This window comes from Gymnogyps californianus, chromosome 10 (assembly GCF_018139145.2).
Source record: "Gymnogyps californianus isolate 813 chromosome 10, ASM1813914v2, whole genome shotgun sequence".
NCBI classification, from domain to species: Eukaryota; Metazoa; Chordata; class Aves; order Accipitriformes; family Cathartidae; genus Gymnogyps; species Gymnogyps californianus.
This window is the reverse complement of record NC_059480.1, coordinates 24,617,735-24,639,604: the sequence shown is the minus strand read 5'-3', so window position 1 is coordinate 24,639,604 and position 21,870 is coordinate 24,617,735. Positions and strand designations below refer to the sequence as shown.

Here is a 21,870-nt window from a genome sequence, read left to right as displayed (position 1 = left end):
GAGCTTCTTGAGACAGAAGCAATATCTCTATATTTAATACAACTTGATTTTTTTTCCAATTAATGTGCCTATTTCCTTTTTGATTCCACGCAAACTTTTGGTATCCACTTCATCTTGTGGCAGTAAGTTGCACAGTTAAGCTGCTATTATTATTATTGTTATTATTATTGATTATATTGATGTTGTTAAACAAAATAAATATTCTATCTATTAGTTTAACAGTCTTAGAGTAGCACAGATGTAGCTACCACAGTCTCAGTAGTGTAGGCAGAATTAACTGCTGGTGTCACACAGAAATGTCAAAACAATTAATCTGGAATGGTTACCTAAGACAAAAACCCTGGAAAGCTGATCTTACGGCTCTTGTTGCTGTTGGCACAGAGGGAATGGAAGGACAGTTAGTGGGAAGACCAGCTCCCAGAGAAAAAGCTGCCAGCTCCACTTCCCTTTCATTCTTGACCTCTCTCAAAACAGCATCTCTGCAGACAGAAGGTAGCCTAATAGCTGGTTGTCATCTTCTCTGGCAAGGTAATCAGTGAAGCCATTGCCATCGACAAAACGTCTGGCAACCCCTTATGTTCTGTCTATGGGTTTTCTGTTTTATTCAGTCTGCTTTTTACCCCACTTTAATTGTGTGTGTGTGTATATATGTATAAAAAATGCATATATATGTGTGTGTGTGTGTGTGTGTGCAAGATTATGAAAGCCGTAATTCTTCCCTAAACATTTTATGCTGCCTTGGAGGTGAGATCTTTACTATCCCTGGAGAGCTCCTCTGCTCCCAAGGCATCTCTAGCCTCTTGCCGCAGGTTGGGCTCTTTCCCTTTGCGCTTTGCAGGCAGCTCAGGTTCTCCGGCGGGCTGGATGTATCTCGGCATGCATTGCAGCAGCCTGCGCCTGCTCGAGCAGCGGGCAGATTCTGTGTGATGTGGACTGCGAAATCATTTGTGAAGTGTACTGACCCGTTGCCATCACCTTGAAAGTCTCAGCTCCAGGCTAAACGCCGTAGGTTTGAAGAAAGCTCAGCTGAGCGCCCCACACCTGGTACTGCACTGGAATACTATTTTCCTTGCATAGATTCTCTGGACTCTGACTGAAATTTCAAGTGAAAAGTAAACACTGAGCAGGATCAAGCTTTTAAGGCACAAGTGCACTTCTATGTATTTACTCGTTAAACTAGTGTAGGAGGCATGATGCACGATGAGCCGCATCGCTTTGGGCGATGCAAATGGGATTTTGCACCGGTTCAGCTCTGGGACTGGATTTCAGCTGTAAGTGCAAAAAATACATTCAAACAACTCCACATTTAAACAACGGCCCATTTTCCGACACACGTGATTGAAAGCAAAGAAATGCTTAAGATACCTTGCTATCCTTCTGTCTCCCATCCCAACCTATAGCCTCCATAAGAGGCCCAGGAGTTGGCTCCAGTTAGCAGGGAGTCACTAAGCTGCAGGAGCAACCGAATTCACACCGGCTCCTATCACTGCCCACCTATGGTGCCAAATAGGCAGCGCCAAACCCACCCCTTTATTCCAGACATAGAGTTGTCTTTGAGGATCCTCGTTGTTTTCTGTTCTCTGTGATTCTTTCCAGATTGCCTGAAAATCACTTTGTTGATGTAAATGCTAAAATCATACACTTTTAAAAGAGATCTGGCAATAATCTACGTAACCCATTTAGAGGGGAGTTCACAAGGACTTCAAACATGAGTAGAGGCCCTGTAATATTGTGTTTAGCCAAGTATATCTCTATATTTCAGCCTGTCCAAAATATCTAATGTGAATTAGGCAACTGGCCCTATTCTTAATTGATTTTCCTATAATCCTGGAAGAAATTATTTTCGCTCTCGAGCGTTGTTTTCTTTCTTCCGATAGTTAGTACCATGCAAATCTTTTAAAACTCCTTACATTAACTGCTGTGGAAATGTAATTGTTAATCTGTCCCCAGATGTAATATTTTTGCTTGAATTTTTCAAAGCAGAGCCTGAAAGTAAAGTATGCAGCATTCAGTTTGGAGCTTTCTGAAGGAAGCCACCACATTTCATATTTTTTCCAGCTTTCTGAGGAAAGAGGATTTGCAGGAAAACAGAGGATAGGGCCTCAAAAGGAGGCACAGAAGCTAGGAGCTTTCCCTCTCCTGGCTGATGAAGTCCCAGAGGAGATGTGCACGTAAGCAACTCCAGACCAGCGTGCAAAGTGTCATCAAGCAGAACCTGTGAAGTCGCAGGCTTTGCAACTATCAGATGATATTAGTTTTCTGTGCAGGATTTAGTCTTTCAACACCCTGGCGTTTTTCTAAAATAGACCTTAATAAAAACAGCCCAACTTACCTGGACCCCAAGGAGAACACTTAATCACATCGGTTTTAAGGCATTACCATTATGCCTTGATTCTTCTTTTACAAATAGTAAGAATTCCCATGTATCTAAAAATTCCCCGTTGATCCCTGATCTGCTCCAGAATTAACCCATCATCTGGTTTTGATTCTTCCGCTGCAGGATGCCCCGAGGGAAGCTTTGGCCCGAGCTGCAAGTACGGCTGTCAGTGCCAGAACGGAGCTGCCTGCGACCACGTGAGCGGAGCCTGTACTTGCGCGGCGGGCTGGACAGGAACCTTTTGTGGAAGAGGTACTGCTGCTCCCTCCGATCCCTTTCGGGTTTATGCAGATGGGGTTTTTTTATGCAAAGAGCTGGTTTTACAATTTACAGTGTCTGATCTAACTAAACCATTGAACTTAATTGGAAGATGATACTGAAATGCGCGCTTCCGTCCTAACTCAGCAAAGCATTTTGCTGGGTGCCTAGCGTTGGGTGCATGTTTTAAAGTGGTTAAAATTAGATACGTGCTTAAGACTCCTGCTATATCGCATCTTTATGAAGACTCTCTTTTTAAGCACAGTCCTACTATTTGAACACTGAGCAGAAAGATGCTTGTCCTGCCTTGCACTTGCTTGTTCCTAGTGCATCTCTGAAACGTTTTAGAGAAAAACATGGATCTGTGCATCTTCCCAAAGGAACTCTTTAAGGACAGATATACTTTTAACTTTAATAAATCCAACAGATCATCTTCTATTACCTGATCATTTGGTAAAGTGTTGGAAAGGTTGGACTGGATTCCTCAGAAACATTATTCTGAGAGTCAGTCTGTGGCATCGTCTAAGGAGGTTGCTGTCATGCTGCATCATTGTGCGGATCATAAAAAATACAGTCTTGAATACAACAGAAACAGCACATAGTCGGTCAGACGTTATAAAAGGTATTTAAGTGTAAATGACTGAAGATTCTACAAATGATGATCATTAAACCAAAGTCACAATTATTTTGCTTGTAAAGCAGCTTTATCAGCCAGTGTTACAGCTGCGACGAGGGAAGCGGCAGCACTCGCAGGCAGCTGCTGCCCTCTGATGGGAAGGGAGGTGCTCCCCAGCCTTACCGGTCATGTAGCAAAGCACCCCGCCGACTGGAGTTCAGATATTGCTTGTTTTTTCCCTCTCATTCTCACCAGGAATTATTATACAAAATAAATACTCTTCTCAGGGTTCTGCTGCAAAGTGTGCCTCATAGTTTATGGTATCTCCGCTATGTCCCTTTTTAAAATTATTTACTTTAACTCTGTTTTCATAAGTCTATCCTTTTTTTTTTTTTTTTTTTTTAATTGGAAAAGCTGTATGGTTATCTGTGTTGTGGTGTAAATCTGTTCATTCCAGCAGGAATCAAAATGGGGACAAAGAGGCTAAATATCCTTCGCCAAAGTAGGTGTGAGGAATATGGAGAAGCCTGGATGACGTCTATTGGAAAAAGAAATACAAGTCTCAGCTTCCAAATCAGTCACGTTGGACATTTTTATCTTTTTAAATTCCTGAAAGAAGATTGTGGAGGGGAGAATAGAATTTAGCGCTTACCGTTCGTAAGACCCTGTTTTCTACATGTTTTCTTTCAAGCAGGCAGGGTGTTTGCTCTGAGCTGACCTGTGCTACCTTTTCATGTAGAAAGTTTCAGCCAGAATGGTTTGGCTGCTTCCAAAAGATGAAGAGGGAGGAAAACATGTGGGTGGTTTGCCCTTGGTAGAACCTTCTTGGCACCTTTTCGCTGAAGAGCTGTAGCACTTCTGTTTTTAGTGACTTGGAGACTGGCAGGGTTTCCTTCTGGCAGGGATGTGCTTTTTGCCGTCCTCTTGGCAATCCACCCACGTCAGCAAAGCTCTGCGCCTTGCAGACAAGAACGTAGAGATTGAGACCTGGCGCGGCTGAGTTGCCTTGGACTTCTCACATACTGCTCGTGCTTCATCCCAGGGCTGGGAGAGACTTCCATCATCACAGAAGTGTTGAAACTGAGACTTTTGTGGCCTTCTAAGTTCAAAGTCCTAGGAGAAGACAGTGCCTTACAAAATCTAATATTGATTAATATTAATAATTAATATCACCCCTGCACAATGAGCGCGTTTGAACCTGCAGTAGTTGCTTCTGGTATTTTGCATTGTGGCAACATGGGATCCAGAGTCAAGCTGAAATTGCAGAAGTCCCAAAATTTGCCTCTGGGTTTTTTTGGAACCGGTTTTCTTTTTTCAGGTGGGAACAAAGTTCTGCTGTTCCTTTTCATTAATTTACTACCTTCACTATGAAGCAGGGCTTCATGGGTTTACATGCCCGTCCCTGTTGCAAAACGCCACTTCAGTGGCCATTTCCAAGTTCTTTATTTGCCACAAATTTCCATAATCTCTTCTTATTATTTATTAGCATTGTTAATGTAATCTTAGCCCTTGCTAAGTCTCAACATTGGGCTTTTGTAGTCTCTCTCTTTATGGTGAAGTTAACCAGGCTTATCCAGCTTACTCTGCCTCTGTGGATGCACAGTAGCAACTGTAGAAAGCTCTTGGAGGATTTATGGCACTTTGGTCAGGCGAGCCTGTATTTGTCATTTTGAGCAGTTGTGTTACCAGCTGACGTGCTGCAGTATCTTGACCAGTAACCAGTGGTCATCCCCTGGCGAGGCACTGTCGTGCTTGAATGTGCCATGGTGTTTGAGACAGGGGCGATGCTTCAGTCATGTTTCAACTTTAACTGAATCAAGGCAAACCTTTCAGTTCTCTGGACTCGAGTATTTTGGAGGTATGACCCAAGACCTTGGATGTGATTCAGTGTTCTCTGAAAAGAGCATGAAGAGTGGGGACAGCGTGGTAGCTCAGAAGATATTTGCAGTATTCACTGCAAATTGGTATGTACCTACATATAGCGCCTGTCAGTAATACAGGTAACAACCAAAGCCACATCATCAGCCACCAGCACAGGACAGGTTCCAAGCTAACCACTAGCAGGAGATAGTGTTGCTCCACGTTGCCGTTTTGTGAGACCTTGCTGTGAATTATTCAGGAGTTGGCTGAACTGCTGTGCCCTCAGCCACAGGATGCTGCCAAGAGACCTCACACTCTTCAAAGTACTTTTGTCTGTCCATCAGCATCTCAGTTCTGCTCTGCTCTGAGTCAGCTTCAATCAGCTGTTCTTCATCTCCAGCCGGTACCATTCAGTCGTACTGCTGCCTCTCCAGTAGTGGTGTGATCACATATAATAATAATGGATAAGAATAAAGCTATTGAGCCACGTCCTGAATGAAAATTAGACATTTCTGAAGGTGGTACATGCCTGCTCTATCTTTCAGCTCTGCTCAGTCCATCGGAAAAATGAACCTTGTGAATCTTGTAACTCTTTCAAAAGGGCTGCGAAAGGAGTAGAACTGTTTCAGTTGCAAAGTAGCTAACATTTGCAAATAAGCCTGAAAACAAAATAATCTACTAAGAAATGTTTGCATGCCATCTGAACAACCTAGGAAAGGCTTCCTTTGCATTTTCTTGAAAGCAGCAAGTGATACAACTAGAACACTTCAAGAAACACTGTACGGTTCTTCACAAGGTCTAGCATTACCAAAGGAAAACGAATCATTTTCAGTGGTTCCTTGAGAGTGATGCTGCTAGCAATGCCTCTAGATATCTTTCCTGTCTGAGAGGAGAATGTTACGTGCCTGGGGAGAAGGTACCTGAGGCACATGCGGGGTTCTGGCTGTTCCTGAACTGAAGCAGCAATTAATGCCTCTGCATTCCTGGGCTGTGCAATGGCAGGGATCATAGCAAAAGATGGCTTTGTAAGTCCTTTCTCTATCGTGTTAAAGCATAGATAACATGAGTAGCATTTCCTCCAGAAAAGATGCCTACTGTCATCACCCACTGCTGCAGGGCATTGGTTTTAATGCACTTACAGCTAAACAGGCAAGTAAAAAAACCAAAACAGAACAAAAAAACCCCAAACCCCAAAAACCCCCTGACCCTGAAACCCAAAAACAATCTTTCTTGTAATAAATAGCTAAATATATCAATGCTTTCTTCAAATAAATGTTAACATCTGACGTGCAGGAAGCCTGGGCCATGGGCTTCTGATGTCAGGCAGCCCAACTGCCCACCCAGCAAACCCAAAAGGAATCAAGGCGTGCTTGCGTTCGCCGGCCGTGCTCACAGCTCGGTTACAAGTGTGCCGTGCCACGCCGAGCGAGCTGGGTCACCCTGCCCTGCACTGGGGTTGCTCTGCTCCTCTTTGGGAAGGCAATTGTTATAATTGGTTTCATTCTGTGAAGTGCTGAGCATCTGCTGCTCCCACTGTGAAGGTTGCAATTGTCTTCACTGCACTGTAATTTTCTTTAATTTCGTTCCCCGCTGCTCTGGTATGTGTTGTATGACTCAAGGCATGTGTCCAGTTACGGGGTCAGGCCAACAGAAGAATTATCCAGTTCGCTGCTTAATCTGACCGAATATCCCAAAATGCCACACAATTATCCCACAAATTGGAGGCAGCAGGAGTCTTGGACTTTTGCTACAGTACATTTATTAACTGATGCATGAATAACAGCAACGTATAGCCTTTGTGTGAAGTGTAGCACTCAAAGTTTGCATTTGAACTGCTGTCTATATCAGCGCTACCGCAGGACAGACTGACTGGGCTTCTCTCTTGGGATTTCAGCAGTTAATCATTATCATAAGATAGCCCAGCAAGATTTCTGTTTTAATAAGATAAAAGGGAAAGATAAATACTGTGCATCTCTAGGAATAGCTGACAATGCTGTGTAGTCCCTGCATTAAACAAAGAAAAACTGTCAGCCTTTGAAGTCACCTAGGGTTAAGTAGGAGAAGTCCTTTCTTGTATGCTGTGCCATACACGCTACTGAAGCATAATAAATAAGGAACATAAAGATTGAAACCACATGCTGATGTCTCTTCCTTACAACTTGATAACAGTTCTCCCCCCAGTACGAACTGAACAGAGGCTGAGGGATGCATTACAGTTTTCTATCGGTATGAGGCACTTTTCTGTTTTTCTGAGACAGCACATACTTGGAAAGCGGTGTAAGCCTGAAATCTTTCTTACGCCGAAGAAGAAGCTGCAGTCTGGACAGGATGAAGGGAAGAGCAGCCTTTTGAGTCTGAGTAGATGAAGTGATTATATGTAGTCACGAGCTGAGCAGGAGCTCTGAGAGTAGAGAAGCCAAAGCAGATGTTGCAGTGTTACACTACCGCTGTCGCTGTCTGAAGGTCCAGCTTTGCCTATATCTACGGATACTGAATTTCCCCCACCTTGTAGCCAAAGCAGACAGCAGTGCTTTCTGCTAGAGGACTGAATTTACATTTGTGGAAGGGGCAGTACGAGTAGACTGGGACAAAAAGCCTGGTTGTGTAGAAGACACAGGGCAAGAACAGGCACAGAAGAGTCCAACAGTGGAAGATGCACATGGGTAACAGTGTCATTCTGACCTGGTAGAGAGCTGTGAAATTAGTGTGGAGGGTCGTTGGGTGTAGTGTATGTGATGATAATCGTCGTAAGGCTCTATTGGGAAGCCAGTCGTTCTGATTTCATGGTAGAAGTGTGAGGATCGGGTTTTAAATATAAGTTTGTATTGAACAAGGAGGACAGAGAGCTAAGTTTTATTGAATAACTGCTTATTTAATGAGCACCCTTGCTCCTGAGACTGAGTGATTCGGGGGTTCTGTGGAAAGAATGACATACAATTGTGTATCTACAGATTTATTATCATTTAGTATAACATAATTATACAGGTACTTATATAATCTACACACATATTTATGCAGACAGAGAGGTTAAATTAAAGTTACATAGACAACATAATTCCTAATTATTTTTTTTTTAACTGCATAGCAGCCTTAACGTTCTTGTAATGCAGCATTTTGGGTATGATGTGGCCCACTGACAGGCACCGATGGCTTATTTTCACTGCTGTCAACACTGGTAATGCTGGTACAGATGTAAATTGTACCATGGGGCTGCTCCTCCTTATGTGTCCTAGATGTAGGTACTGAGCTCCTTAAGCTCCCTGGAGTTGTTTTGCTACATTTCATTTGTCTTGGTTTTCTCTACTCATTCTCTTTGCCAGGTTTTCATTTCAGCACTGAACTACAACATTATGGCTTATGTTCACTGTTAAAAAATCTTTAGAAAAGTGTCAGGAGAGTAAATGGGCGCATAAGTTTTGCATTTCAAAAGGCAGGGAGATCATCAGGGATGGCCCCGTAGTCTTGCATTATGTTGAATTATTTCCTTTTTCCTCTGTCCATTACAGAAGCACAAGTACTGGCTTGTGTGAATCCAGATCCATTCTCTCTCCTGTTTTATGGCTTTTCAGTATTCTCAGCCGTGTTTTTCTATGCAGAAATCTGTTGCTTGTGTAAAATGGGTCACGTTTTTCTGAGATGCACGTAGCAGAATTGTGCAGGCTTAACCCTTGAAGCAACTTTGGCTCTTAAGCATAGTCACAGAGTGACCTGTGACAAAGCATCCATGAAAAGATGAGCAGCGCCCCGTGTTTTCAGATCTCTGAGCTGGAGTTTATACAAAAAAAAAACCAGGGACTCTGCTACAAATGAATGTTTTGCATTTTCAGCTTGTCCAGACGGATTCTTTGGGCTTGACTGCCACCAGGTGTGCAAGTGCAAGAATGCTGCCGGCTGCGACCACGTCCTGGGAACATGCCGCTGCCTCCCCGGCTGGCTGGGAGAGACCTGCGAGCAGCGTACGTACGGGCTACGCTCACCATCCCTGTTCACAAACTCTTTCAGTGCTAACATGGGTTTCTTCTGGGAATGTAGGATGACCTGCCAGGGTACAGTTTTAGATAAGTCACATTCCTTTCCAAAGATGCCAAAAAAGGGAATAATTATTGGTAGCTGTGTAAATAATCAATTTCTTTTTTTTTTTTTTTTAACTGCTGTTGGCACTTGTCAAACATTATAAGCATCAGTTTTTAAATAGCAGAGCTGTCTCCTACCGTATGACGAATCTCTGCTTTTTATTTTTGTGCAACATGAAGAGATGTAATGTTATATCTCTGTTTCTGGTGTATCTCGTCTAATTATCAATTATGAAGTGACAGACTACAAATGCACGAAGTGGAAATATCAGAGCTGGGACTATTTTGTTATTCGAGCATGGCAAAATAGTTTTTTAACTAATTCTTAGAAAAGTCATTTGTTTTAAAAAAAAAAAAAGTCAACTTCCTAGATTTCCACAAGTATGGGTTATCCCACAATCTTTAAGCTAATAAGGTTTTTTTGTATGTTTGTGTGTATGCATATATAAATTGGCTCTTCTGAGAAATTGTTCACTAAATTTCATGGGAAATTAAATTTCTTTAGCTACATGGCATTACATATGGAGATCACTGAGCCTATTTGCAAAATTTAGCAAATATATATATTTTTTTTTAAGATTTTCAGGTTTTAGCCTCTCAACTTCCTAGTTTCACTTTAGGATGATGTCATGGTCTGTGCTTCCTTTTGAAAATATGACTGCCGTCTGCAGGACTGTTTTGTAGAGCAGGGGTCCAAAGCAGCTCCACAAGGAGCCAACTTTCATTGTTAGTGAACGCTTTCATAAGACTTCTTTAATCCATAGGTTGCAGATTTCTGCAATAGAAAATTATTTAATTTAGAAAATGGAGAGAAATGTTACTTGTATTGAAACAGTTCTGTTCTCCAGCCATACACCATGTTATAATCAGCCCTGTTTGAGGGCTGCACTTGCTCTTCATAGTATTTTTCCCTCATATTCCCCCACCACGCAACACAGCCTGTCTTCTGAAAGGGCTTCTCCTGCAAAATCCCCTGCTCTTTTGATTTACAGGAGGGTCAGTGCTGGTGAATCTTTCCACCTTTTAGATATTTCTGCAAATATCCCACCGTTGCAGCCCTTTTTGCCTCCTTGTGGCCCCCCCATAGGAACACTGGGCTCTCCGTCTCCCACCGCCTGAAGATGGTGGTGGTAATACCCCCCTGTGGGTGTAGGTTAATGAGCTGACCGTGAAATAAATGCAGAGCCAGAGCCATATAGCCATAGTGCAGAGCAGAAAAGGTGCTGCTGAACAGATACGATGTTTGCTTCTTGGTTGCAGCCCAATTTTACTGCCCTTCAGCCAAGCCACGGTGTTAGCAATGTGTCACCTTCCCCGCTCCTTAGACTGCATTAGGGACAGGAAGCTTTGTTCCTACGTATTTCATTAAATTCAACTAAGAAATGCAGCTCTTTGTCAACAGCCTTCTGTTTCCACCTCTACTCGCATGAGAAAAAAACCTATTTATTCTCATGCGCCGCAGCCATTAGAGCTTTACGCTGCGTTGATTTATTCTTCACACTGGTGAAGATGCCAAAGCCTCCAAGGTCTCCTTTGCCTGTAAGTAAATGAGCAAGGTCAGTTAACGGTGCAAAAGGTAACCTCCTTTTCTCTTGGCTAAACGATGAATCTTCATTTTGATTTTAAGACTGGACCTTAGCCACGCCACTCCAAAGCTGCTCGGAGTAAGGCAGCCATGGGCTGGAGACGCCAGCTCGCCACTCCCCATCCTTGGTGGGTGTTTAATATTCACCTTGCCGGTTCCTGGGACTCGCCAGCTCTAGCAGCTGGAAGGACAGCACTCGCGTTCAAGTAATCAGATTGCAGGCAATGTGCTGGAGGGTATTGAGGAATAATTTTGACATCATGGGATTTGAATTGATCTTAAGCCGACCATGCAGTGCATTTTATACACTGCTATCTAATTATGGGCAATGCGGACAGTAATGCCTTTTGTTGAAGCTGCCTAACACTTTCCATTACAGGACCGTGTTTTTCAATTGCTTGTAAATGAATTATATTAATCTGGGATGAAATCTGTCAAGCAAGCTCTGCCTCAGCTTAAGTTTGTGTTGGGTGATTTTTTTATTTTTGGGGGTTTTTTTAAGTGTCCACCTAAGATATTTTAGGTTTCCAACAAAGAGGTTTAGGAAAAGTATGTTGCTTTTTTTTTTTTTTTTTTAAACAAACTGTTTCATTGAGTGTCGTGATGCCTCAGTGATACAGAAGTGAGGACTTGACATTTGGCATCTCTTTGTGCCAGAGTTGTAACCTTCCTTTCTGTATACAAAGTCATCCAAATTTTGCTGTCTCAAAAAAACCCCAGACAAAACCCCCCCAGAAGCCCCCAAAATCTCATGTTGCATATGGTCTGTAGAAGCAAAACAAAATTCAGCATCTGCATTTTGCCCTGATTTTATTAGTACGAAAAGCGGCTCTTTCTGGAGCTGTTGGGGAGCAGCAGGATCTTCACAGAAGCAGTTCCTTTTGGTAAAAAAGAGACCACACTGTTTGCAAAATAAATGAGTACGGAAAGATCAGCTCTGCCAGAGACTCTGCTCAGGGGCACTGATAACCAGGGGTTTGACATTTTGTGGTGTGTGAGCACTTGACTTTGCAAATTCCCTGTTCTTTTAAAGCCGAAGCTTCATTTTGGGGAGGATAATCCACAGGAGCTGCATGAAATCAAAGCTTCTGGGCACCCTATAGAGTCTTAGTGCCCATCATTTCCCTGTGCTCCCTGACACTTTTGATGGCTGTTGACTTCCAGTCTGGAAGAAAATCTCCAGTTTCATGTGTTCCTTACTCTGCGTGCAAAAAGGGATTTTAAAGACTGCAAACGAATAAATCCTCCTCTTACAGAGGAAAGGCACCGAGAGGAAAATTTTGAAGCAGGAAGAAGTCTACTAATTTAAACCTTTCTATTGCTTCCTCCCTTTGCACTCATCATGAAGAAAGGAGAAAAGGCCCAGGGATATTTGTACATTCAGTTGTGGAACTTCATAAAATAGCTTCAATATATCAGTTGTTATCTTAATCTTCAGAAAAGTACTTTGATAATCAGGATTGTCCTACCAAGAAGCTAAAAAAAGTTTGTATCCACCCAATACAATAATTAAAATTTTCTTCTCCAGAAATTTCTGCTGTCTTACCAGAATTTTCACTGGAAAACTCTTTCGTCTTCTCAGTAAGCATAACAAGAGCTTTGCACGCATACGCCACAAACCTCACACGAACCACTAGTAACCAGTCAGGGGACCTGGTTATGAGCTGGTTTTTCCTTTGGCTTGGTTATGATACAGTTCTGGTCTGTATTGTGGAAATATTTAGTTCTACTCCCAAAACCGAGCCAGAGCTCTGTAGGATGGGCTGAAGTTTTAACTTGGCAACCAAGCCTCATTTGCAGAACAAACTTTTAAGTGTGATGGGACTGAGCTCCTGCACTTTCTTGTGGTTTCAATGTGGATGGGGTCCAAGCGATGACAAAAATGAACGCTGTTGAAAAGAAGTCCTGGGAGAAATGGTGTCTGTGAGAACCACGTCGGGAAGCTGGAGGTCCTCAGATGGGAAGAAAAGGGCTGAGAATGGGTCAGATACTGTCAACCAAGTTCACCCCTGAGGTCAAGATGGTTTCACACCTCCCTTTGGTCCCCAGGGACGTGTCCTCCCGCAGCACTGCATCTTGTACTGCACACTGACACCCTCAAAGGCATAGAGGTTTTGGTGAAAAGTCATCGTTTGGGTCTGATCCTGGGAGGTGGCACATTCAGCGAGTGCAGGATACTCTTCTGGATCAGGGCTTTTTTTGCCTCTCCAATGCATGCTAGCAGCGCTGCAGGGATGAGAGGCTCTGACAGCTTCGTACAAGTGAAGGAGAGCCTCTGCAAGGCAGGCACAGAACCCGTGCAAGGAGGCTATCCAACTTCGTCAACTCATTTTGTATTTTTGGGGGGATATCTGAAGAAAACAGGGTAGCAGTACTGTCTGTTTTCCACCATTTAAAGCTATCCAAATCTCCAGTGCAACGGAGACTACAGGAATTTTATCACTGCCAGTTTTCATAGGCAGCAGCACTTGAAAACGGAGCTGCAGCAAGTGTACGTTTGCGAGATGGCTGCGTTAAGTTTTCACCTGGGAGCCAGCTGCTTAACCGAATGCATTGAAAATATCACCCCTCTGACCAAAAAATGAGACTCTGGGTGAGCGAAGGCATCCAGCTGTGAAAAATGAACACTGAAAACAATGAAGTTGTCAGTTGTCTTACCAGGATGCAAATAAATACCCGGGCTGTCAAGTTGGCGGTTCTGCTGGACCATTAGTTTAGCACAAAGACATTCCGCAGGGCAGGGGCTGACAGCTGATCCATCACCCGAGCGATTCTGCCCTTCGATAAAAACCTCTTCAGAACGTGCTATGATACATATTTTTAAGCCACATTATTTAGTGTCAGGCATGGTTAATATATGGACTTAGGCACCCTTATGATGTGACAAGTGTGTTGTCGGGAGCCAGTTTCAAACTGATTTCCCTGGCACTGGGTCGTGTCTCAGGTTTGCTCTGTGCAATGCTTCCTTTGATGCTTCCTGATGGGGTTTTATAGAATTCTCTCGTTGCAGCCTGCCGGGGGGACAGCTACGGGCCAGGCTGCAGCCACGCTTGTCACTGTCACAACGGAGCGCTCTGTCATCATGTAACCGGGACGTGCCTTTGTAGCCCGGGGTGGAAAGGAGCCACCTGCCAAGAAGGTACAGTTGGAAATTCAAACCCCTGCTGGAGGATTATAGGAGGGAAAAAATAAAACTTCTGCTCAGGGGGCTTCGCTGGTATTTTGATTGGCAGCTCATTGCCCTGTGCTGTCATTGGTTTTGTATCCACACAATAACGTGGCTCAGTCCACTAAATAAATCTGTGATGCCACGTTGCAGGGGCCGGGGGTAGGAGCTTGGCGTGCACAGGGCAGAGGGGGCTGAACCAGAGTCAGAAACTGCAAGGAGAGCTGATTTTGAAGGCTGTCTGATTAAGGGAGAAAAGGTCCATAAAACTCCCATTAATGACACTGAAATGAAACTGTTTCTTTTCTACTGCCTGCTTTACCATCCCATGCACCCGACTGATCCACATCGTTACCGTACGCTGTTCCAGACGTAGGCTAAATCCAGAACATGTGAAAGGCATTGGGACTTCCAGCCTTGGCAGTTAGACCAATATGTGTGACTCAAACACAAGCCCAAATCCAAGGAGCCTTAAGAAAAGAGGCTGGCAAAGAAAGGCTGCACTGAGGCTTACGTTACACATCCTAATCCCCTGCATCCAAGCCGCTAGAAAAAGTCTGTCCATCCCTGTTGCAGAAGGCTCCTTTTTCTGTGCCTCCCCTGCGAGGTACCTGGCTCTGTAAGCAGTGCCACGGAGGTGGGGATGCTGCTGTGGATGCTCCTGGGTGGGCTGGAGTTTGGAGTCAGCACCTCCACGCAAGCAGCGGCTGCCCTCAGCATACCGAGAAGTGGTTAGGGAAAGGGGATGAAAGCTGGCAGGGGTAGAGGAATATATAAATAAAGTGGGTCCCCTTTAAAACCTAATATGAAGAGCTCTTTCCATGAAAAAAGTTGAGAAGGCACCAAACTGTTCTTGATGACATGTATGACACCACCTAAAATTCTCTGTTTTGCATCAAGGCCTCAAATACAAAACCAAAGCAAAAGTTAAAAAAAGCTGTTGTCAAATGTGAAGACATTGTCAAGCGTACTCTTTAACGGTACATTTGGGGATTTCTTTTCTCTTTGGAAATAAGGAGGTAGAATAAATGTGTGAGGCTGGGTGAGCCATCCTCTGGTGACTGTGCTTTTGCAGAGTGAGAACTTGCTCCTGTTAGCATCTTAAAAAGGTGCCGCTCTGACACATGACAGAGGCATGTATTTTTTGTGCCAGAAAAATCAGGTTCTATCCATAGGATCTGGTTGTGATGGGAATTAATAAACTTGCTTAACTAAAATTAGGTAAACTGTGAAGTGTCATCAGCCAGCTGCGGGTAGCAGGATCAATTAGAAAAGGAGTTGTGATTTTAAGAGGACTGTACAAAGAAATTCTGAGAACAGGCAAATCAATAACTCCACTGCTTGGTGTTGAGAAAGCTGGTAGGAACCAAGAGATGTTTTTCATAGTTGCGAACAGAAAATCTCAAGGCCATTTGGTGGGACACAGCTAATTCTGTTCATCACCTGTTTTGTTCCCAGACCAGTTTTACACTGGTCTGTGTAATTCTTTATCAGTCGTGGCCCCATTTTTACTCAGTTGTACCTCCCACAGCATCTCCATGATCACCAGGGCGAGAAGGGGTGTAAGGGTGGGAAAGGTTGTGTTTAACCTGCATCCTTCTACTGCACTTCTTAATGGAAGGCTGTTGTCCTACCTCCTCTTCGTAGCCTGTCCTCCTGGATGGTATGGTGCAAACTGTCTACAGCGCTGCGTCTGCCACGGCCAGGCGACGTGTGACCGCGTGACGGGCGAGTGCCTGTGTCCCCAGGGTTGGACGGGGATAGCGTGTGAGCTGGGTGAGTCTCATCATGTCCTCCATCCCTCCAGCACCTTGTTTGCAGTGGCTCTGCAAGGAAATTCAGTTCTGGTGAGCTATGGTACAAGACAGCCCAGAAAAAAGAGAGCGGAAGGGCAGAGAGTGCTGGAGAGCACTGGGTGTGGAGAGGTTGAAAAAATTAGGGTTGTTTAGTCAGAGACAAGAAGACTGAGGGGAGATATGGTATTGGCACTTGAATCTACCATGGTGCTAAAAACTTGCTGGACGGAGGAGAGGAATAAGCTATTCTCTGTCCCTTGGGGACAGGGAAGATAGGTGATGAACTCAATTTGAGGAGAAAAAAATAAAAGAAATCCTCCAAGAGGAAAATGATGTATTTCTAGAGAATTTTGTCAAGGGAGGCTTCAAAATCTCCCTCGCTGAAGGTTTTTAGGACCAGCTTAGGTGTCTCACCATATTTCAGAGGCATAAGTGTGTTCTTCCTGGAGCCCCTCCAGCCTGGCCCCCCATCAGTCTCCCCCGTCTCGTTTCAGAGTGTGGGGACGGGAGGTATGGAGAGGGCTGCGAGCAGAACTGTAGCTGCCACCGTGGGGTTTGTGACCAGCACTCGGGGAAATGCATCTGCCACGCCGGCTGGACTGGGGACCGCTGTGACCTTGGTAAGGGCAGTTCCTTCTGTGGATGCTTTATTTTAACACTTTCATCTGCAATCAGCCGTTTCTGCCTCCACAATTTGAAGTCCATTTCTATTTTGTATCTTAATTTTTCAGTATTCTGTAGGACAATAAGAAATAATGCTGGTGTGAGCGCTCACCGTGTGTCTCAGGAGCCCCGCAGGCAGGTCTCTGCCCAACCATAAACACATGCCCTTGTCCAAATAATTTTATCTCCTTCTACTTCTGTTCCCTGCCTGCTAACAAAATGAAGGTGTTTCTCTACCTTACGGGTACAAGGAAGAACATACAGAAGGGAGTGAGTTGTAAGGAGAGTTTGCCAGATCAGCCGCATGCTGCTGCATCTCTGTAAGTCATCGAGGGGAGCTCAGCAAATTGGCCTGTCATGGTTCAGATTGCCCCTACCTTGCATGCGGTCCAGATTGCCCAGATTTGACATAGCTGTCTGGCATGTTTAGATCCGTGTAAATCTCTGAAACGGAGAACTCAGAAGCAGTAGGTATGAGATGACTTGAAATGTGCTTTCAGCTCGGCCACTGAGGTGCTGTGATTTTTGCAAGCCGCAAGCAATTTTCTGGTATCTCCTGAGGTGCTGAGGACTCACAAAGCTTCAGCCACCAGTGTGACCTGTAAAGCCTTCACAGTGCCCACCTTCCTTTTCTTCAGGCCTCGCTTTCTCTTTAATCACTTTGCAGAGACCTGTGAGGTGGAAAGCAGTACGTGGACACAGCGTATTCTCACTGTTCAAACAGCTGTCCCTTTGTCTCTGCATAATTGTGTAAAAGTGAATGGCATCACCATCTCTATAGACACCATCTGGATTTGTACTCTAGACTATGACTAAGCCTTTGCAAACTTTCATGTGCTGCCTTATTAATAGCCAACACTAAATGCTTTTAATATTTTTAATATATTCTCTTTCAATGATATTTTACGGGTCTTCTAAACATCCATCACCATGTGCAAGAAGAACAATATTGGCTCGTTTGCCAATGACGGATGCTTTCCGTGCAGCAGGAAGAACTGTTGCTCTCTCTGCTTCTCCTCGCAGTCTGCCCCCAGGGATTTTTTGGCAAGCGGTGCGAGGAGCAATGTGACTGCGTGCACGGCTTGTCCTGCCACCATCAAACTGGAGCGTGTCACTGTGAAAAGGGATGGCGAGGGAGACACTGTGACAAACGTGAGTGTCTGCTGGGCGTTCACGGAGGAGAGTTCAGGTCAGCGCGTACATTCCTCCCGGATCCAGAGCTGATGACAGGATCCTTTCGCTCCCGTGTTGCTCCATGGGGTCGGTCTGGAGGTGCTCATGGGGATGGGTGCAGCAGATCCGTTGGAGGGGGGTAGCTTTGCACCATCCTGCCTGGCCCCTGCCCCATACCCTAATGAGGATCGGTTGCACCGTTGCAGCTTGCTTGCCCGGCCGCTACGGCGCGGGCTGTGCCCAGCGGTGCCGGTGTCCCGCAGGTACCCCCTGCCATCACCTGACGGGCGAGTGCGGCTGTCCTCCAGGATTCACCGGCTACGGCTGCGAGAAAAGTAAGTTTGTTATAAGAATGCAAATACTTCCCTTGTAAATTAATTAAGAAATGAATTTCTTAAATAAAAACCTGATGATATAATGCCTGAAGAAGGAGGAGATGACAAGCTTACAGCGGTGAAGATGGACAAGGGCTGCTTGTCACTCACCCAAATGGTTTGGCCGGTTCTGACCTCTGTGCCTGGCACAGTTTGGGCTGGCGCGGGGTTTGCCCTCTCTAGGTTTGCAGCTCTCAGGCTGGCGGGGAGCGGCTGGGGGCTAAACTGGATCAAAATAGACTGAGGAGGTGCCAGCGGAGCCCGGCTCCTGCCCGCGGCCATCGCTGTGCCATGGGTAAAGCAGCAGCTTTGCTTTCTGTTGGCCTTGTCCCCGTGAGAGACCATCTATTCCTGCTGTCAGAGCTCATGGAAATGTCATTATCTGGTTTTTCTTTGGCGCCGAGTTTGGCCGTCTGGAGCTGTCTTTGAAAGCAGGCTCATTCTGTGACCCCGGCTGCATAATTTTGACTTTGTTCTCCTTACAACGTTTTGCCTGAGCACGCTTTAGCGAAAAGAAAAACAGCAACAAAAAAGAATTAAAAGAAGTGACGTTGGTGTCCCATATCCTACACTAACAGACTCTAAATCCTGACCCACAACCAGGGCAACTTAATGGAAGTGAGATGTAAGAATTAGATGTGGAAAGTCCAAAACCGGTAGGCAATGTGGCTGTTAACAGGCAAAATGAAACTTGTGAAGATGTTGGTGCTGCAGCAGCTTTGCAAGTTTAAATTCCCTGCAAAAGGTAGAATGTCTTTATCCACACGCCTGGTCCCTTGTGATTTATACTGTTATTTTAGTCAATTTTGCCTGACATTTCCCTATGATTTTTTCTAGTGACGAGAAAATTGTATCTGGCCCTTGACAGTTGGGCACAAATTGACTGAACGAAACAAAATCAAGCAGTGAAGTAACCCCCAAATAAATGTAATAAATCCAAAGTCCCGGAGGAGAGCGTCGTTCTGTAGGCAGGGATTTTATTTAATAAATTTGAGCTCGCTTTTTGTTTGAGTGCTATATTTACCAAGACAAATTTAATTTATTGGTTTACATTTCCTCTTCCCCAAGCTTGTCCACTGGGCACGTATGGTAAGAACTGTAACGGCGTATGTCAGTGCTCTGCCGAGAATGAGGAATGTCACCCGGTGACCGGCGACTGTGCGTGCCGCCCGGGGTACTACGGGGCCCGCTGCAACCTCCGTGAGTATCTTTGGGGGCTGCCCGCTTTCTGAGCGAGGACTGACATTTATGCAGAGCCATGTGCTGGCGCTTCGAGTTCATCTGTGTCAGTACCTTCAGTGTTGACTGAGATAAAGTAAGCATAAGTTGGGTTAATTTACAATAATAAAAATACCTGTGTTATTACAAGGGATTAATTTAAAAAAAATATTTTAAAAAAAATAATTAAAAAAAAACCATCAGACTCATTTACTAGCTAAATTCTTTCCAATTTCATGCCACGCTGAAGAATATCAATATCATTCTCTGCGTTTACACCTCTCATCTTCAGCAACGTCTGAATATTGTATAGCTCTTTCATTTCCAAATACCTAGGCCAAAATACTTCCTGAAATCTCTGCATGCTCAAGTAAGGACAAATGGTTATTAGAAAACGACAAGCCGCAATTGGCAATAAATCTAAGTGATTCATAAAGTCACTTAAGTTGTAGGGCCTTCTGAGGAACAATCAAATTAAACAAATTGTTACTCTGGATTGAAAAATGGTGACTAGTGTAGAGGACAAAATGCCAATTGGCCAAATGCTCCATCATAAAAAATATTCCCAGGTCTGCATGCCTCATGCTGGTATTTCAGGACATCTGTAAAGTTTCTGGTGGAATGTGGCAACTGATAAGAAACATATACCAAAGTATCCAATAAAGGAGACAGTTAATTACCTTTTATTTACAACTTTAATTTTGTTTTTACTCCATGGCTTGCAATAGTCTCATTTCAAAAAAAAAAAAAAAAAAAGAAAAAAGCTGTCGTCTTTCAAGCTCAGTCTTCCTCTCTTTGGCAAACACTGATTTTCCTTTCTTAAGAATCCAGCACAGCTCTGTTTGGTTTGCTTGCTTTTTTGGATGACAATTTGGATACAAAGGCCAGCTGCAATATATGCGGCTGTAGTAAGGGTTAAACCTGTGCTTTATTCCTGAGTAGAAATAGGAAAGAGGCTTATTTTAGAGATGAGCATTTGTATTACCATCATGTCATCGCAAGTTATTATTTAAAATATAAATGTAAATGTAAGGATTAATTCTATCCTCCTTTGTACATCAGTTCTCACTATAAGTGAGATCGAAATCTGGCCTTCAACATCTAGGCTGCAGCCATCTGGATCCATTATACATTAGATTATAATAAATATTATAGTAGAGCAGTAGTGGAGATTAACTGTTTAACAGTATCATTTTAAAAGACTTAATCATGGTTAGCCTATTACTTTTATGTAGCAATCTTTCAGTAGTCATTACCTGTGCGTGTAGTACTAAATCTCTATAGATTATAGTAACTGTCCTCGAGCTTGCTTAGATCCTTAAGATTTTATTTCAGAATTTTAAAATTTAAAACATTAATAATTACCCTGAAGTTCTGATATAAAAGAAATACCTTACAAAATGAAGTCTGTGTTTCATTGCATTCAGAGGGGATTTTGCCACGGACTTCTGTGTAGCTAGGATTAAACCTATAGCATATGAGACATGAGCCTTCATGGCATTGTGTTCTCTTAGATTCCGAAAATACACAGTACCTTGCACAGCAAATTCTCACTTAATAAATACAATTTTGTTAAACATTTACTGGAGAGATAACGGAATGGTGGACGTTCACAGAGAGAGAAAATTTGTCTTGCATCTTTGTGGGTTTTTTTTCTTATTCTCCCCTATACCACTCTGACCATTGCATAGACAGACACAAAAGTGGAAGGAAAACAGTTTAAGTGTGAGATGTTCTTAGGTTTAGGTCAGTGGAGTGAGGGAGTGTGGACCTGATTCTGAAGTGACTGATAACCAAGGAGAGCTAGCGTGACTTTGGTGGGAATGCTCCATGTTCCCACTCTCCTCACTACAGGGAGAACTGGGGCTGCTCCAGGATGAAGAAGCTTTCGATATAATATTAAAAACAGCATAGGGAGCCGCTCCCAAAGACGTGAAATGGGCTCCAGTCCAGTTAACATGTGGTTGGATGCTGCTGGAAACAGTTTCTGGCAACTATTGCTATATTTATAGTACTGTGAAAAAAGGTTCAAGAAAGTATCTATAAAAGGTGTAGTTGGCTGGGAAGTCAAATTTCCAGGAGCCAAGAGCAACGAGGCTTTCATGTTCTCAAATTTTGGAGTGAAGAGCTGAAACAGTCTCTTGGCAGGATCCAGAGGAAGCAGACAAACTAGCAATAAGGTTCCCATCAATTGTCCATAACTCGGTGGCCAGGCAGATCTACTTGAGTAAAGTTATGAATAAAAAGCAGTAAGTGGTGTTGTAACGGATAAAAAAACCCCGTGCTACGTCTCTGTGACATTTACTGGGCTGGACCTCACCAGCTTCAGCTTCAAGCTGTAGGTAACGGGATGCTTCAGAAGTGATTTTTTGACAATGCAATTAATAACATTGCTAAGAAGAGCCCTAGTGTCTGCAGTCGGTATGAAAAGATGTAGGAGCTCTTGATCGTGGCAAACCCACCCAAACCAGAAGGAAAAAATCAGGAAATGAGTTAGAAATCTGGCTGCTGCTCCTGCCGTTCTCAGAAAAACATAAGTCAGATGTACAGGAAACTGTTAAATTAGAAAATGTCTTTATGAGATAACTGGTGGTTAGAGGCTAACCCTCTTTATAAAGGCAGAGCCTACTTAAATAGCAGGACACTGTGTAAATTGCCCTAGCTATCTGCATAGAAGTTCTTCTGCAAAGTAGTAACAGATGAGATGGCCT

The 21,870-nt window shown here is 43.8% G+C and overlaps 1 protein-coding gene across 1 annotated transcript in view; it reads left to right on the top strand.

Moving 5' to 3' along the window:
- The window catches only part of LOC127020368 (multiple epidermal growth factor-like domains protein 6), a 205,022-nt gene that overhangs the window by 167,281 nt on the left and 15,871 nt on the right, over positions 1-21,870 (top strand). The window contains exons 22-29 of the mRNA XM_050902882.1: positions 2,501-2,629; positions 8,939-9,067; positions 13,780-13,908; positions 15,583-15,711; positions 16,226-16,351; positions 17,418-17,546; positions 17,774-17,902; positions 19,010-19,141. Of these exons, the coding sequence (XP_050758839.1) occupies positions 2,501-2,629; positions 8,939-9,067; positions 13,780-13,908; positions 15,583-15,711; positions 16,226-16,351; positions 17,418-17,546; positions 17,774-17,902; positions 19,010-19,141 (1,032 nt within the window). The remainder of the gene's footprint in view (positions 1-2,500; positions 2,630-8,938; positions 9,068-13,779; positions 13,909-15,582; positions 15,712-16,225; positions 16,352-17,417; positions 17,547-17,773; positions 17,903-19,009; positions 19,142-21,870) is intronic.